Source organism: Taudactylus pleione, unplaced genomic scaffold (assembly GCF_031769625.1).
Source record: "Taudactylus pleione unplaced genomic scaffold, aTauple2 ptg000887l, whole genome shotgun sequence".
Lineage (NCBI taxonomy): Eukaryota > Metazoa > Chordata > Amphibia > Anura > Myobatrachidae > Taudactylus > Taudactylus pleione.
Genome location: NW_028285288.1, coordinates 1809885 through 1828536, shown reverse-complemented (window position 1 = coordinate 1828536; position 18652 = coordinate 1809885). Strand labels below are relative to the sequence as shown.

The window sequence follows — 18652 nt, the reverse complement described above, 5'->3', positions numbered from 1 at the left end:
AGATATACCATATCGGTTCCAGACTATATATAGACCGTTAAAAGGTCAACAATGACTAAACAGACACCAGGGACTGTATTCAATTGTTGCGCCCCTGTACGCGCCCGACATGAGTTATTCAATTGTTGCTCCTGTCAGGCGCGACCAGCTGCCAGCGCACCATTTCAGCTCGCAGCCCCAGGGGGGTGCGAGCTGAAGTGGGCGAAAAGTGACATGTTTGGGCGCCCAAACATCACTTTTCGCGATCGCGCCCAGCACTTTGGTCGGGGGTAGCTGTTTTACGTGGCTAAACCTGACCACTTTAGGCGCGATCAGCGCGAAAAACAGCAACAATTGAAAAGCGCCCCGCGATCTTTCGTCACTTTAGACGGAAGATCGGGCGCGCTATAACAATTGAATACCGCCCATGTTAGACAGGCAATAGGTTGACAGGGACAAAAAGGTCGACACTAAAGGTTGACATTGAAGATTGTTGACATGGTCAAAGGTTGATGCAAAAATGATCAACGCAATTTTATTTTATTTTTTTTAGAGTTAGGGTTATGCACTTATTGGACGGTTAGGCACCAGGAGGGAGGGTTAGGGTCAGGCACCAGGAGGGAGGGATAGGGTCAGGAACCAGGAGGGAGGCTTAGGCACCAGGAGGGAGAGTTAGGGTCAGGCACCAGGAGGGAGGGTTAGGGTGAGGCACCAGGAGGGAGGCTTAGGGTGAGGCACCAGGAGGGAGGGTTAGGGTCAGGCACCAGGTGGGAGGGTTAGGGTCAGGCACCAGGTGGGAGGGACAGGGTCAGGCACCAGGTGGGAGGGACAGGGTCAGGCACCAGGTGGGAGGGACAGGGTCAGGCACCAGGTGGGAGGGATAGGGTCAGGCACCAGGAGGGAGGGTTAGGGTCAGGCACCAGGAGGGAGGGTTAGGGTTAGGCACTAGAAGGGACGGTTAGGGTCAGGCACCAGGAAGAAGGGTTAGGCACTAGAAGGGACAGTTCGGGTCAGGCACAGGAGGAAGGGTTAGGGTTAGGCACTAGAAGGGACAGTTAGGGTCAGGCACAGGAGGAAGGGTTAGGCACTAGAAGGGATGGTTAGGGTCAGGCACCAGGAGGAAGGGTTAGGCACTAGAAGGGACGGTTAGGGTTAGGCACTAGAAGGGACGGTTAGTGTCAGCACCAGGAGGGAGGGTTAGGGTTAGGCACTAGAAGGGTCAGTTAGGGTCAGGCGCCAGGAGGGAGGGTTAGGGTTAGGCACTAGAAGGGTCAGTTAGGGTCAGGCAACAAGAGGGAGGGTTAGGCGCTAGAAGGGACGGTTAGGGTCAGGCGCTAGAAGGGACGGTTAGGGTCAGGCACCAGGAGGAAGGGTTAGTCACTAGAAGGGACAGTTAGGGTCAGGCACCAGGATTAAGGGTTAGGCACTAGAAGGGACATTTAATATCGGCGCCAGGAGGGAGTGTGAGGGTTAGGCACCAGGAGGGAGTGTGAGGGTTAGGCACTAGAAGGGTCAGTTAGGGTCAGGCACCAGGAGGGAGTGTTAGGGTTAGGCACTAGAAGGGTCAGTTAGGGTCAGGCACCAGGAGGGAGGGTTAGGCACTAGAAGGGACGGTTAGGGTCAGCACCAGGAGGGAGGGTTAGGCACTAGAAGGGACAGTTAGGGTCAGGCACCAGGAGAAAGGGTTAGGCACTAGAAGGGACGGTTAGTATCGGCGCCAGGAGGGAGGGTTAGGGTTAGGCACCAGGAAGAAGTGTGAGGGTTAGGCACTAGAAGATTCAGTTAGGGTCAGGCACCAGGAGGGAGGGTTAGGGTTAGGCACTAGAAGGGTCAGTTAGGGTCAGGCACCAGGAGGGAGGGTTAGGCACTAGAAGGGTCAGTTAGGGTCAGGCAACAGGAGGGAGGGTTAGGCACTAGAAGGGTCAGTTAGGCTCAGGCACCAGGAGGGAGGGTCAGGCAGTGAGGGACGGTTAGGGTCAGGCAGTAGGAGGGACGGTTAGGGTCAGGCAGTAGGAGGGACGGTTAGGGTCAGGCAGTAGGAGGGACGGTTAGGGTCAGGCACTAGAAGAGACGGTTAGGGTGAAGACTAAGGTTAGAAAAAAAACATGTCGACCTTTTGACCCTATTGACCTTTAGTGTGTCGACCTATTGCCTGTCTAACATCTGGTGTCTATGTAGACATTGTCGACCTTTTAACGGTTTATCTTTTATACCATAACCATACCATATGGGTTGTTGGTTTATATAACGGTCTCGGCCTAACTCAGCATGGAATTACCCTATTGCAGGGGCTGGCACAGAGTGCTTATTATATATCCACTGTTATCCTGCACTGACTTGGCATGAGCTACATAAATGGCACACCCGCTGTTTGTAGGGTTTGGTGGCAGCATTACAGTTTTAGGTCCATTACAACACTCCTATATTATGTATCTTTCTGAGTATTTTACTTCTGCTCTGAAAGTGAGATATTGTCATTCCTTGTATTGCAGAAATAAGGCGCTGTCATCAAATCTCAGTTAAAAGAAAGAAAAAAATAATGTAAAACTGTGGTTTGCGTTTTTGAAAACTTTGCAGTTTTCCAGTTTGATGGCGGCCAGAAGTTATGGACCATTGTTTTATAAAGTTGGTTTAAAAAGCCCCCAGCTGGGCCAATATAGACCATTTGCAGAGTGTGTGTGAGACCTGGCTGTGAGACCACCTCCGAGCATAGCAGCTGGTGCGATACCTCCCTGTGGGATGGATACATGGACGACATTGACGGGAACTTCTGAGACCTTTGCCTGTTCTACAGGTTTCGTAAATAAATCCCACAGTGGTCACTATCGCCGTGGTTCTCACACTCTGTCTTCAGGACCCCAAACAGGACATATTTTCCAGGTCATGGGGCAGGTGGACATACACCTGTGTCGGAGGCACATTAACAAAGGAGGGGTCCCTGTGCAGTCTTCGTCCGGGGCCCCCTCCTCTCTCTCTGGCGGCCGGCAGAGCTCACCGAGCGCAGCGCAGCATCAGTAGACTCTGGGCACTAGTCTGTGCCCAGAGTCTACTGCACATGCGCAGGTCCCCGGGGAAATGGCAGCAGCAGCCATTTTCCAGATGATTTCCCTACTGTGCATGCGCAAAAAACTGGGAAATTTACAGCGATAGCCATTTTCTAGGAGATTTTTACATTGCTGATAGCGCCGGTATGGGACTCTAGGGAGGTAAGTATTAAAAATATGGGTGCATTGTGGGCCCCCCCTGGACTTAGGGGCCTGTGTAACCCGCACACCCTGCACCTATTATTGATCCGCCCCTGTCCTGTGTACCTGCTGGGTGGTCTGGAAACTATGAACTGTTTTGGGTCCTGAGGAACAAGTTTGAGAAATGCTGTGCCACCAATGGTCCCAGCGCAGTTGTAAAGTACACATGGTGGTATTTAGGGGGAGAGGTATCAAGCCTTGGGGCGGGTGGCATCGCTTTTGCATGCGATACATATATAAGAGCTGCCTTTTACGTTGTGAGGGCTTCCGGGTTTATGACTAAAATAAGTCACGTACATAACATCATTTACTGTATGTGTGTGTATGTATAGATATAATGTGATATTTCTAGTTATAGCTATAGTAATAAAGCCAGTGCAGTAGTGATAGGATCGATGCTCCCTAAAATAAGATTCTGTATTCACTATGATAAATGAGAGTTGGATGAGGCTGACGGGGCATGCTGGAACTTGTAGTTAAACAGGCAAGCGTTACATGAGACTAACAAGCAGTGGAAAACTAATCTAAACTAATTTTATTTAATTTTTCTTACTCAGATGGTGCGGAGACGTCTAACAGCCACGTTACTATGAGTTTAGTCAATCCCAGGAGCAGCTTTGAGGTGTCTGATTTGGACGACGCTTGTTGCGCGGCTATGGCGAGCGCCTGCTGCATGAACACCAAAGACGATGTCACCAGCCCGACGGTGGAGACCCCTGGCGGGAACCCCTCCAGCCTGTTCATAGAGGACATGCAGGGCTACGATGTGGACTTTGAGCCTATGCTGGAGAGCAAGTATGAGTGTCCGATCTGCCTGATGGCACTAAGGGAGCCCCTGCAGACGCCATGCGGGCACCGCTTCTGTAAGGCTTGCATCCTGAAATCTATTAGGTGGGTAGCACTCATGAGCCTGTCCTCTGCGCTAGCCGATCCTGACCCATCCCCCATTCCCTCATCTTGTTCCCCTCGTCATATTCCTGATACTGTGACTGACTTCCACAGGGTGTTTTCCATTACCCGTCTCTCTAGGACAGGCCTGGCCAACCTGTGGCTCTCCAGCTGTTGTGAAACTACAAGTCCCAGCATGCCTTGCCAGAGTTTTTTAGCATTCCCTAATAGCAAAACTGTGGCAAGGCATGCTGGGACTTGTAGTTTCACAACAGCTGGAGAGCTACAGGTTGGCCAGGCCTGCTCTAGGACATTACACCACAACATTCACAATTTACCTTCATGGCCGTAAAGTCACTAGGACCCGGTGACCCTAAAAAAGCTCAATATTCTAAGGAACGCAGTGTACGTGTTTGGCAGGAACCAGTGACATCCCTGGTGATCTGATTACATCCATCCATCTATGTCACCTGTTATCTCTGGGACAACTCTTTGCGACATGCTCTCTAGTATATGAAGAATAGTACTTATTTAGAAAGCATAGTCAGTGCAATGCAATAAAAGCATTTTATTCAGGCACATCATTTTGTACCCCGGTGATGGTGCTTACAGTATCTGTCCAACCCCTGGTTCTATAAACTAGGACCAATAGCCAAAAAGCAATCGCCCAGCCCCTGTTTATTGAATGTGAAAGCAAAGCAATCAGAAAACCAGAAGAACATACTGTACTTTAATCTTATACACTGTATCAGTGGTTCTCAACTCTATCCTCAGGACCCCACATAGTTCATGTTTTCTAGGTCACCCAGCAGGTGCACAGGTGTATTATTTACTCACTGACACATTTTAAAAGATCCACAGGTGGAGCCAATCATTTAACTTATGATTCTGTGAGGAGACCTGGAAAACATGCACCGTTTGAGAACCTGTGCATTATTTGGACAAAAGTATTTGGCCACACCTGGTAATTATTGAATTCGGGTGTTTTATTCAGACCCGTTTCCACAGGTGTATAAAATTAAGCACCTAGCCATGCAGTGTCCATTTGCAAACATTTGTGATACCAAATGAGTTGTTGTGCCCTGCTGGATATTCCACGGTCAACTGAAAGTGATATTATTAGAAAGTGTCCGGTGTAAAGTAATGACAGACATTTTTTGTGTATATGTAAAAGATTTTATCCATGAAACAAAAAAAATTGAAATCGTATTTCACATAAATTCCATAATGATAAACTCTAATGATAGAAACGTAGGCACTATCCAGACCTGAAATCCGTACACGATAATACGTAGTTTGTGCTCTGGTTATTATTATTTTTTTTTTTTTTGCTTGTGTTATATATTTATTTGTGTTTAATGTAATTTCCTGTTCTCATTTGCTTTGTCTTCCAGGGATGCAGGACCCAAATGTCCGGTGGATAACGATCTCCTGCTCGAAAACCAGCTGTTCCCAGACAACTTTGCCAAACGGGAAATTCTCTCCTTAACGGTGAAATGCCCCAGCGAGGGTTGCTGCGTCAAGATGGAGCTGAGGAACCTGGAGGTCAGCAGATATTCGGCATAATTGTGTACCGTTACAGCACTTGCTATAGAATACCCAGTCTCTTCATCAGCTCCTCCTGCAGCTGTAAAACATCCTGCAATAAAGAACTGGAGTTTTTCATTTAATTTTAGCCCAGATAACATCTTGCACTAAAGTCTGTTTTTACTGATCTGTTCTCTGAAAAAACGTCCTATTTTATACGTTGAGGCTCCAGTTACTTATGTAGCTTTTCTCCCTCCGTCTCATTGCCTCCATTGTTCTACAAAGCGATAGAGCTGACCAATGACCTCATTAACATCTGACTCTTTTTTAGGGCAACTTAATAGTAGTAAATATTGGCGTAACGTCTCGCGTGCTTAGATTGCGACAACATTCTGTCCTGTAGATCCGCTGCCAGAATACATATTGCGTGTCTAGGTTGTCGATGTCTCACTGGCTGACTAACCTGCACATCTACTAAGGGCCTGATTCAGGCAGGCGCACACAGCCAATTTTTGCGCACATCGAGCGGTTGTTTGCCATTGCGATGCGTGTCAGCCATGCTGCGCACACACAGCAACTGTTTTGCGATTAAGCCCGCACAGAAGATCCATTCGCAAAATGATTGACGGGTAGTCAGCGTTTGGCGGAGGTAACGGAGTGGCTAGGCAAATGCAGGTGTGTCTGACCGTTTCAAGGCCATTTTATAGGTGCGTATAAATTAGACATTGCAATCTCCTATACAGAGAGCTGCACGTCAGGAGAGCTGCAGTATTTGCGGCTGGTCACTTACCGCATATGCTGCGTGGCTGCCCGATCTGCATCGATGTTACCGATGTTTACGCTGTTGTAAGTCATCGAACAGATGTGAGAAGGCAGCAGTGGGCGTCCCTGTGCTCGGCTAAGCTTTGGAAACGGTGTATTTTTGCCCTAAGAGCTGCCGCTTAGTGTATACGGGGATCCGATCTTTCCTTTCTTTCCTACTAATAGCGCACAGTGGCCATTTGCTTTTATTGTTACCTGTCGTTCTTTGCAGCATCACCAAGCCACCTGTCAGTTCGCCAGCGTGGAATGCCCGCAGTGCCAGGTGCAGTTCCAGAGGAGCCAGCTACAGGAACACATGGAAGTGGACTGTCCTAGACGTAAAGTGTCCTGTGAGAACTGTGTCCTGACCATGCCGTATGATGAGAAGTTGGTAAGTTCAGATGTAACGTAGGGGCCGCCGTTACTAAAGCTGTCCTCACATAACGCAATCCAGTCACTTACTGAGGCCGATATAGTCCTGACTGGGCATAATTGCCATTGTTTTGGCACAGACTGTTCAGTCCAGGCCACCACTGAGATGTTGGTTATAAGCCGGGCATACGACACAGTCACCAGCCCTCCATACGTACTAGATCTTCCCCTTGGGACAGGGCCGTGTGTCCCAAGTACCAGATATGGCCACTGCGTATTGGACATAGGATCCTGTGTATGACGACGTTTATCCTATGAGACATAACAAAAGCTAATCAGGGAGAACACTAACACACACTGGTATCACTATCACTGACACAGCCCTTACACTAACACACGTTGGTATCACTGACACAGTCATTACACTAACACACGCTGGTATCACTGACAGTCATTACACCAACACACGCTGGTAACACTGACACAGCCATTACACTAACACATGCTGGTATCACTGACACAGTCATTACACTAACACACGCTGGTTACACTGACACAGTCATTACACTAACACACGCTGGTAACACTGACACAGTCATTACACTAACACACGCTGGTATCACTGACACAGTCATTACACTAACACACGCTGGTTACACTGACACAGTCATTACACTAACACACGCTGGTAACACTGACACAGTCATTACACTAACACGCTGGTAACACTGACACAGCCATTACACTGACACACGCTGGTAACACTGACACAGTCATTACACTAACACATGCTAGTAACACTTACACTGACACACGCTGGTATCACTGACACAGTCATTACACTGACACACGCTGGTATCACTGACACAGTCATTACACTGACGCACGCTGGTATCACTGACACAGTCATTACACTAACACATGCTGGTATCACTGACACAGTCATTACACTGACACGCTGGTAACACTGACACAGTCAATACACTAACACAGTCATTACACTAACACACGCTGGTATCACTGACACAGTCATTACACTAACACATGCTGGTATCACTGACACAGTCATTACACTAACACACGCTGGTTACACTGACACAGCCATTACACTAACACACGCTGGTATCACTGACACACGCTGGTATCACTGACACAGTCATTACACTAACATGCTGGTAACACTGACACAGCCATTACACTAACACACGCTGGTAACACTGACACAGCCATTACACTAACACACGCTGGTAACACTGACACAGCCATTACACTAACACACGCTGGTAACACTGACACAGCCATTACACTAACACACGCTGGTAACACTGACACAGTCATTACACTAACACATGCTGGTAACACTGACACAGTCATTACACTAACACACGCTGGTATCACTGACACAGTCATTACACTAACACACGCTGGTAACACTGACACAGCCATTACACTATCACACGCTGGTAACACTGACACAGCCCTTACACTGACACACACTGGTAACACTGACACAGCCATTACACTAACACACACTGGTAACACTGACACAGCCATTACACTAACACACGCTGGTAACACTGACACTGACACACGCTGGTAACACTGACACAGCCCTTACACTAACACATGCTGGTATCACTGACACAGTCATTACACTAATACAAGACTGGTAACACTGACACAGTCATTACACTAATACACGCTGGTTACACTGACAGTCATAACACTAACACACGCTGGTAACACTGACACAGTCATTACACTAATACACGCTGGTTACACTGACAGTCATAACACTAACACACGCTGGTAACACTGACACAGCCATTACACTGACACACGCTGGTATCACTGACACAGTCATTACACTAACACACGCTGGTAACACTGACACAGTCATTACACTAACACACGCTGGTATCACTGACAGTCATTACACTAACACACGCTGGTAACACTGACACAGTCATTACACTAACACACGCTGGTATCACTGACACAGTCCTCACACTAACACAACACTGGTAACACTGACACAGTCATTACACTAATACACGCTGGTTACACTGACACAGTCGTTACACTAACACACGCTGGTAACACTGACACAGTCGTTACACTAACACACGCTGGTAATACTGACACAGTCATTACACTAACACACGCTGGTATCACTGACAGTCATTACACTAACACACGCTGGTAACACTGACACAGTCATTACACTAACACACGCTGGTAACACTGACACAGTCATTACACTAACACACGCTGGTAACACTGACAGTCATTACACTAACACACGCTGGTAACACTGACACAGTCATTACACTAACACAACACTGGTAACACTGACACAGTCATAACACTAACACACGCTGGTAACACTGACACAGTCGTTACACTAACACACGCTGGTAACACTGACACAGTCGTTACACTAACACACGCTGGTATCACTGACACAGTCATTACACTAACACATGCTGGTATCACTGACACAGTCATTACACTAACACACGCTGGTATCACTGACAGTCATTACACTAACACACGCTGGTAACACTGACACAGTCATTACACTAACACACGCTGGTAACACTGACACAGTCATTACACTAACACACGCTGGTAACACTGACACAGTCATTACACTAACACACGCTGGTAACACTGACACAGTCATTACACTAATACATGCTGGTTACACTGACAGTCATTACACTAATACATGCTGGTATCACTGACACAGTCATTACACTAACACATGCTGGTATCACTGACACAGTCATTACACTAATACATGCTGGTATCACTGACACAGTCATTACACTAACACATGCTGGTATCACTGACACAGTCATTACACTAATACATGCTGGTATCACTGACACAGTCATTACACTAACACACGCTGGTAACACTGACACAGCTATTACACTAACACACGCTGGTATCACTGACACAGTCATTACACTAATACACGCTGGTTACACTGACACAGTCATTACACTAACACACGCTGGTAACACTGACACAGCCATTACACTGACACACGCTGGTAACACTGACACAGTCATTACACTAACACACGCTGGTAACACTGACACAGCCATTACACTAACACACGCTGGTATCACTGACACAGTCATTACACTAACACATGCTGGTATCACTGACACAGTCATTACACTAACACATGCTGGTATCACTGACACAGTCATTACACTAATACATGCTGGTTACACTGACAGTCATTACACTAACACACGCTGGTATCACTGACACAGTCATTACACTAACACACGCTGGTAACACTGACACAGTCATTACACTAACACACGCTGGTAACACTGACACAGTCATTACACTAATACATGCTGGTTACACTGACACATGCTGGTATCACTGACACAGCCATTACACTAACATACGCTGGTTACACTGACACAGTCATTACACTAATACACGCTGGTTACACTGACACAGTCATTACACTAACACACGCTGGTAACACTGACACAGTCATTATACTAACACACGCTGGTAACACTGATACAGCCATTACACTAACACACGCTGGTATCACTGACACAGTCATTACACTAATACACGCTGGTTACACTGACACAGTCATTACACTAACACACGCTGGTAACACTGACACAGTCATTACACTAACACATGCTGGTATCACTGACACAGTCATTACACTAATACATGCTGGTTACACTGACACAGTCATTACACTAACACACGCTGGTATCACTGACACAGTCATTACACTAACACACGCTGGTAACACTGACACAGTCATTACACTAACACACGCTGGTAACACTGACACAGTCATTACACTAACACACGCTGGTAACACTGACACAGTCATTACACTAACACACGCTGGTAACACTGACACAGTCATTACACTAATACATGCTGGTTACACTGACACATGCTGGTATCACTGACACAGCCATTACACTAACACACGCTGGTAACACTGACACAGTCATTACACTGACACACGCTGGTTACACTGACACAGTCATTACACTAATACATGCTGGTAACACTGACAGTCATTACACTAATACATGCTGGTAACACTGACAGTCATTACACTAATACATGCTGGTTACACTGACACAGTCATTACACTAACGCACGCTGGTATCACTGACACAGTCATTACACTAACACACGCTGGTAACACTGACACAGTCATTACACTAACACATGCTGGTATCACTGACACAGTCATTACACTAATACATGCTGGTTGCACTGACACATGCTGGTATCACTGACACAGCCATTACACTAACATACGCTGGTTACACTGACAGTCATTATACTAACACACGCTGGTAACACTGACACAGTCATTACACTAATACATGCTGGTAACACTGACAGTCATTACACTGACACACGCTGGTTACACTGACAGTCATTACACTGACACACGCTGGTATCACTGACACAGCCATTACACTAACACACGCTGGTAACACTGACACAGTCATTACACTGACACACGCTGGTTACACTGACACAGTCATTACACTAATACATGCTGGTAACACTGACAGTCATTACACTAATACATGCTGGTAACACTGACAGTCATTACACTAATACATGCTGGTTACACTGACACAGTCATTACACTAACGCACGCTGGTATCACTGACACAGTCATTACACTAACACACGCTGGTAACACTGACACAGTCATTACACTAACACACGCTGGTATCACTGACACAGTCATTACACTGACATGCTGGTTACACTGACAGTCATGACACTAATACATGCTGGTTATATTGACAGTCATTACACTAACACATGCTGGTATCACTGACACAGTCATTACACTGACACATGCTGGTTACACTGACAGTCATTACACTAATACATGCTGGTTACACTGACACAGTCATTACACTCACACACGCTGGTAACACTGACACAGTCATTACACTAACACATGCTGGTATCACTGACACAGTCATTACACTCACACACGCTGGTAACACTGACACAGCCATTACACTAACACACGCTGGTAACACTGACACAGCCATTACAATAACACATGCTGGTTACACTGACACAGTCATTACACTCACACAACGCTGGTAACACTGACAGTCATTATACTAACACATGCTGGTAACACTGACACAGTCATTACACTAACACATGCTGGTATCACTGACACAGTCATTACACTAACACATGCTGGTATCACTGACACAGTCATTACACTAACACACGCTGGTATCACTGACACAGTCATTACACTAACACACGCTGGTATCACTGACACAGTCATTACACTAACACACGCTGGTATCACTGACACAGTCATTACACTAACACATGCTGGTATCACTGACACAGTCATTACACTAACACATGCTGGTATCACTGACACAGTCATTACACTAACACACGCTGGTATCACTGACACAGTCATTACACTAACACACGCTGGTATCACTGACACAGTCATTACACTAACACACGCTGGTATCACTGACACAGTCATTACACTAACACATGCTGGTATCACTGACACAGTCATTACACTCACACACGCTGGTAACACTGACACAGTCATTACACTAACACATGCTGGTATCACTGACAGTCATTACACTAACACACGCTGGTATCACTGACACAGTCATTACACTAACACACGCTGGTATCACTGACACAGTCATTACACTAACACACGCTGGTATCACTGACACAGCCATTACAATAACACATGCTGGTTACACTGACACAGCCATTACACTAACACATGCTGGTTACACTGACAGTCATTATACTAACACATGCTGGTAACACTGACACAGTCATTTCACTAACACACGCTGGTATCACTGACAGTCATTTCACTGACACATGCTGGTTACACTGACACAGCCATTACACTAACACACGCTGGTATCACTGACACAGTCATTACACTCACACACGCTGGTAACACTGACACAGCCATTACACTAACACACGCTGGTAACACTGACACAGCCATTACAATAACACATGCTGGTTACACTGACACAGCCATTACACTAACACATGCTGGTTACACTGACAGTCATTACACTAATACATGCTGATTACACTCACACACGCTGGTAACACTGACACAGTCATTACACTCACACACGCTGGTAACACTGACACAGTCATTACACTGACACATGCTGGTTACACTGACAGTCATTACACTGACACATGCTGGTTACACTGACAGTCATTACACTAATACATGCTGGTAACACTGACACAGCCATTACACTAACACACGCTGGTAACACTGACACAGTCATTACAGTCACACAACGCTGGTAACACTGACACAGTCATTACACTAATACATGCTGGTAACACTGACACAGTCATTACACTAACACACGTTACCCATATGTAAAACACCTCATTTGTGGGAGTGGCCTGCTTTATGAAGTGTGACATCACAACGTAACCTGATGATTGTCTGCTCCTAGGTGTACGTACAGTCCTGGCTGATTGCTGCCATTTCTGCCTCTTTAGAAGATGTTTTAATGTAACTTTCACCCGTTCTCTTTGCACCATTTTCTAATACAGAAACACGAGCAGACGTGCCCGCTGGCCTACGTGACTTGTGAATACTGCCAGACCAGCGATCTTGTCCGAAACCAGGTAACAGCCTCCTATGCGTTTCCTGTGCTCGTGGCGCAGTCAGGAAGGTGGTAGAACCCTGCACTTTTTCACCGTCCGATAACTTTAGTAAAGTTGCAGGAGGATATTTTTTCTTTATAAATGCGTTTGTTTTCTTCAGCCATGCAATCTATTTAGTATTCTTTGAAGGCGGGCATATACAAGTCATTAAATCAATATGGAGTGAAGGTAGTAACCCCATGTATAGCGCACTTGTCTACGGAGGGGGGGAGCACAGAAGAGAGAGCGAATGAAAGAGCAGAAAAAAAAAATAGACGGCTCCGAATTTTATCTGTCCTGTGAATGTTACGTTATAAAGCGTATAAGAAGGGGACAACGTTTTAGACTGCGTTTAATCCAATATTTGTTTCTTCTCCCACTTGAGAACCTGTGAATGACTCTAAATAATCCGTTTTTGGTCTCTTTTTCAGATGGCCGACCACTATGACATGGATTGTATCAAAGCCCCTATCCCCTGCATGTACAATCTGTTTGGTTGCACGGAGATGGTGACTATTATTGCATTATTACACACTTTCTATACTCACTTTTGCAGTAGGACTTAGACCAGATATGGTGATTTTATGTTACGGATCACAGGAAGGGAGACTCTGGTTCCCCAGCTTTAGAGGCGACAAACAGAAGCTGCGTGATGACTTACTGGCTGCTGCAGCGTGGTCAGTCATGAGCTGCCTATAACACCTAAAGCTTTTTTCTTGCTTAACTAGGAATATAGAACAAACAATAATTAATTAGTTACATAAGTGTTCTGTCCCTTTTGTGACTATACATGTAACTATGCTCATTTGGTTGCCCTGTTTCATCATGAAGATCAAAGATTATTCAAAGTGAAGCCATGAAAGTGTTACTGAAAACTACCATTCAGGGCTAGGATCTAAGGAGATTTGAAAGACTTGTAACAATCCCCAGAGGACTGTCCGTCCTGTTGTAAATAACACCAATCAACGCTCATTGTATTGGCAATCTCATTAGAGCGACTTTGTGGCGCTGATTCTGGATATGACATCGGTTTTGCTAGACCGGCTGTAATTTTTGAGATACAAATACGAGAAACAAGAAAAGCGCAATAGACAACCGTCTGCTGGTTGGGTGGATGATCACTTGTATACGGATGGGAAGGGGGTATTCTAGAATTGTCGCGGAGTGGACACTCAGGATATTCGTGCATCTCACTTTCTAGAATGTTCCCATAGAATCCCATATGCACGCATTATGGTGAAGTTCCCTTTTACTTGAGGGTATCCATTATCTCAAGAACTAGAGCCAGTTCGAAGAAAACTTTTAATTTTTGATTTGCGCAACCCCAAAATACCCTAAATTCGTTCAAACATCCTTAGTAACTAAATAGATTTTTATTTTTTTTTGTTGGGCTACTTAATTGAAGAGAGCGTAACACAACTGTGACTTGTCTAGAACAGAATTTCAGGTTTTTGTTTTATGGTCTTGATCGATGACATTGGAATCAATCCAATTTAATTCCAATGTGAAAAATGCTGAAGCGGTGAATACTTTTTGTATCCACTGTATTTTCTGATGGTAAACCGTGCACACTGCCATATTTCTATATCTGCTCACACATGCTCATTGCCGTCATGCAACAGACACGCTGCTCTGTTTATAGCGCAATGTATGCTGCGGCAGTCTTCTGCCGCCTGTTTGACCTGTTCATGTGTTGTGCTTTGTCTATACTGTGTAATTGGGGCAAAATCTTCCCTTTACCAGGGTTCCCAGTTGTGAGAGGCATCACGGTCACCAGGTGCTGAGATTGTAGAACTGAAATCATTAGATTCTCCTATCCATTCCCTATATGTATAGATACATCGTAACATGAAGTATTACATTTTTATTTATTCATTTTGCACAACTACTTCACACACAAAAAAGTTTTACTTTGTCTGATGCTACAAAATCGGCATCTTCTATAGAGTTGGAATATGTGTTTCATTCGGTTGTTTCATTCAGCGTTACGGAATTATCTGTCCCTATAGCTGCTGAGTATTGTAAACCCCAGACATTAAAGGACATTTACCAAACGGCGAAACGCGTGAAGAGCAAATCGTGACCATTTGCACAAATTAATCTAGCGCAGTGCTGTCAAACTCGGGCCCTCCAGCTGCTGTGGCACTACATATCCCAGCATGCCCTGCCACAGTTTTAGCATGCCCTAATAGCAAAACTCTGGCAGTGCATGTTGGGATATGTAGTTCCACTGCAGCTGAAGGGCCCGAGTTTGACAGCGCTGATCTAGCGCATTAGTTTCTTTTGAGTTCCCGGTCCGCCCAGCTCTCCCCATAACACACACCCGTAGTGTTGCTTCTAAAAACAGGCGCACTCGCCAATGTAGTGTGTCCAGTTAGGGTCAGTACACTATTTTATCCGTACAAAGTAGTCTTGTTCCACTCTGATAGTTCTGTAGTCCTGTGTCAAGGTGAGAATCTCTTTTTGAGTTCCAGTCTTATGTGACTATTGATTTTGTTATGGTTCCTTTACTTCTAGGCTAATCTGCTTGTTTTCTAATTCATTATGTTTTTACACATTTAAATTTACATAAGCAAATGCTCATATTGTCATAAGCTCTTTGATTTGTATTTTTTTTTCTTATTTGAGACTGAAGATTTAACTTATTTTTGTTCCCCACCCCAGATGCAGAGGAACGACCTCGCACGGCACCTGCAGGAGTTTACGCAGGTTCACATGCGGATGATGGCGCAGACGCTGCGAAGCGTGAGCAGCTCTATTACGCCAGTCTCCCACATGGCCAACATCTCGCTGGACCCCAGCCAGTTCGCGGCCGGTCCTGAGTCTGTATTCCGGGCGCCCTCTTCCCTCGTGCCTTCCCACCACGATCTCAGCCAGGAAACCCAGCAGATAAAGGAGACCGTGGAACAACTGGAGGCGCGTTTGGTGAAGCAGGACCACCAGATCCGGGAGCTAATAGCCAAAATGGAGACTCAGACGACCTACGTTTCGGAACTGAAACAGACAATCCGAACCCTGGAGGAGAAGCTGGTCGAGGTGGAGGCTCAGCAGCACAACGGCGTCTTTGTGTGGAAGATCCACAATTTCAATGCTTACCTGAAGAACCAGGAGGAAGAGAGGCCGGTGGTCATTCACAGTCCGGGGTTTTACACTGGCAAACCAGGATATAAGCTCTGTCTGAGGCTGCACCTGCAGCTCCCCAGCGCACCGCGCTGTTCCAACTACATCTCCCTGTTTGTGCACACCATGCAGGGCGAGTTCGACAACTTACTTCACTGGCCGTTTCAGGGAACGATCCGGCTGTCTATCCTGGACCAGACGGAAGGCTCCGTCGCTCAGGACCAGGAGGAAATTATGGACACCAAGCCAGACTTGCTGGCCTTTCAGAGGCCCATCTTGCCCAGGAACCCTAAGGGCTTTGGTTATGTTACATTTATGCCCCTCCACACCCTAAAGCAGCGGCTGTATGTTAAAAACAATACGCTTCTCGTGCGCTGCGTCGTAACCACTCAGGGGGATTTCAACAGCCCACGTCGTGAAGGCGTCCAGCCACGCAACAGTGACGGAGCGACCTTATAGTCAGCTGTGCAGTGGACCTTGGCGACCACCATTGTCTTTATAAGATGTTATTAAGTCTGAACAGGATACATGTCGTATTATATCGCCCGTGCTAAACCTTCCCATCCGGGAACACACAAGGCTTCAAGATATTCCCGAGCAGGGAAAAACCAAATAAAATTTTATATGAACATTATGTATTTAATATGATGATTAGCACTGAAATGATTGGGGAACCGTACACACTGTACCCACGGCTTTACAGACATTGGTGGCGGCCGTTATGGCGTGGACTGAACGTTCAGATAAAGTTCTCCAGGAGGCATTTAATGGCTTCTGTTGTGTCCCTAGTTCCTAGTGACATGAAAGTCACATTATTGGTTCAGCTCAGAAGTATCCCGTGAGTGTAATAATTGGCGGGCACAGTAATAGACTTTATTGTATGGGACGTCAGTTGTTACCATCAGCTCTTTTATGCCAAAGGTTTTCTTGTTTTGTTTTGTTCATTCCTATCTATCTTCACAGTCTTCCCGTTTCGCACTACATACAAAGAAATACGCCGCTTACAATGCACATATGATAATTATTTTTACTGTAAGCTACAGCAAACCATCCGATATTAAAGGACCACTAACCCTAAACTATAAATTGCAAACTGTTCTCTGCATTTTTTTTTGTTCCCCTCCCCTGCAAAGCTGTATCCTCCTTCAGTAGGCTTTATATTAATAAATGTGGGTTGTTACGGATTAGAAGGCACAATCAGTGTGTCATTATATAACACACACATCACTAGGTCTCTCCCTCTTACATGGATAAATATGCCTAATTCTTATTGCGTTGGCCTCGGTGCCGGGAAACTGAGGTGATCGCAATGTGGATTTTCCTGTTGTGCGAAGGTGGCAGGAACCTATAAACAAGTGCTCGAGGCATGAAAAGCCTGATATTCTACCTGTAGATTATTCTGTACAGTGTCATTAAATCTAAGTTTTATATTGTATTAGCTGCTGACTGTTGCTGTTGTTGTCGTCTACCGGGTCTAAGGAACTCCTTGTAGCTGGAAAATACTAAGGGGTCGATTTACTAAGCAGTGTTAGGAGACAGAGGGCCTGATTCAGAGCTGAACGCTCTGACCAGAGCGCTCGCTCTGAATCAGGGCCCTCCTCCATGAAAATGGAGCGGCCTCCTGGACGCTCGTATAGCTTTGGGTGACCACCCACAGCTATAGCGAGCGTCCATGATGATGGTCGCGATGGTCTTGACCATCGCGACCATCGGACTTGCGACGGAGACCCTGCGGTAGGGTCTCCCTGCCACAAGCCCAGGAGTGATTTTGGCTCTATCAGAGCCAAAATCACTCCCACTGACATCACTAGTGATGTCAGTGGGGCCGGCTTCAGACGGTAGGCGTTCCCATGGGAACGCCTCCGTCTGGCAGGCACACCCACCAAAGGGGGCGTGCTGTCAATCAACATCGACAGCACGCCCCCCTTGGTGCGAGACCCGGAGCGATGGAAAGCCCGTCGCTCCCCGGGTCTCGCGCATGCGCACGACTG

General features: G+C 46.2%; 1 protein-coding gene across 2 annotated transcripts in view; it reads left to right on the top strand.

The window, feature by feature from the left end:
• The window catches only part of TRAF6 (TNF receptor associated factor 6), a 34066-nt gene extending 15999 nt beyond the window's left edge, over positions 1–18067 (top strand). For both annotated transcript variants that reach the window (XM_088459022.1, XM_088459021.1), the window contains exons 2-7: positions 3782–4115; positions 5507–5657; positions 6673–6831; positions 13449–13523; positions 13973–14050; positions 16206–18067. In XM_088459022.1, coding sequence (XP_088315148.1) covers positions 3814–4115; positions 5507–5657; positions 6673–6831; positions 13449–13523; positions 13973–14050; positions 16206–17120 — 1680 coding nt within the window. In that variant the 5' untranslated portion in view covers positions 3782–3813 and the 3' untranslated portion in view covers positions 17121–18067. The remainder of the gene's footprint in view (positions 1–3781; positions 4116–5506; positions 5658–6672; positions 6832–13448; positions 13524–13972; positions 14051–16205) is intronic.
• Positions 18068–18652: the final 585 nt, after the last annotated feature.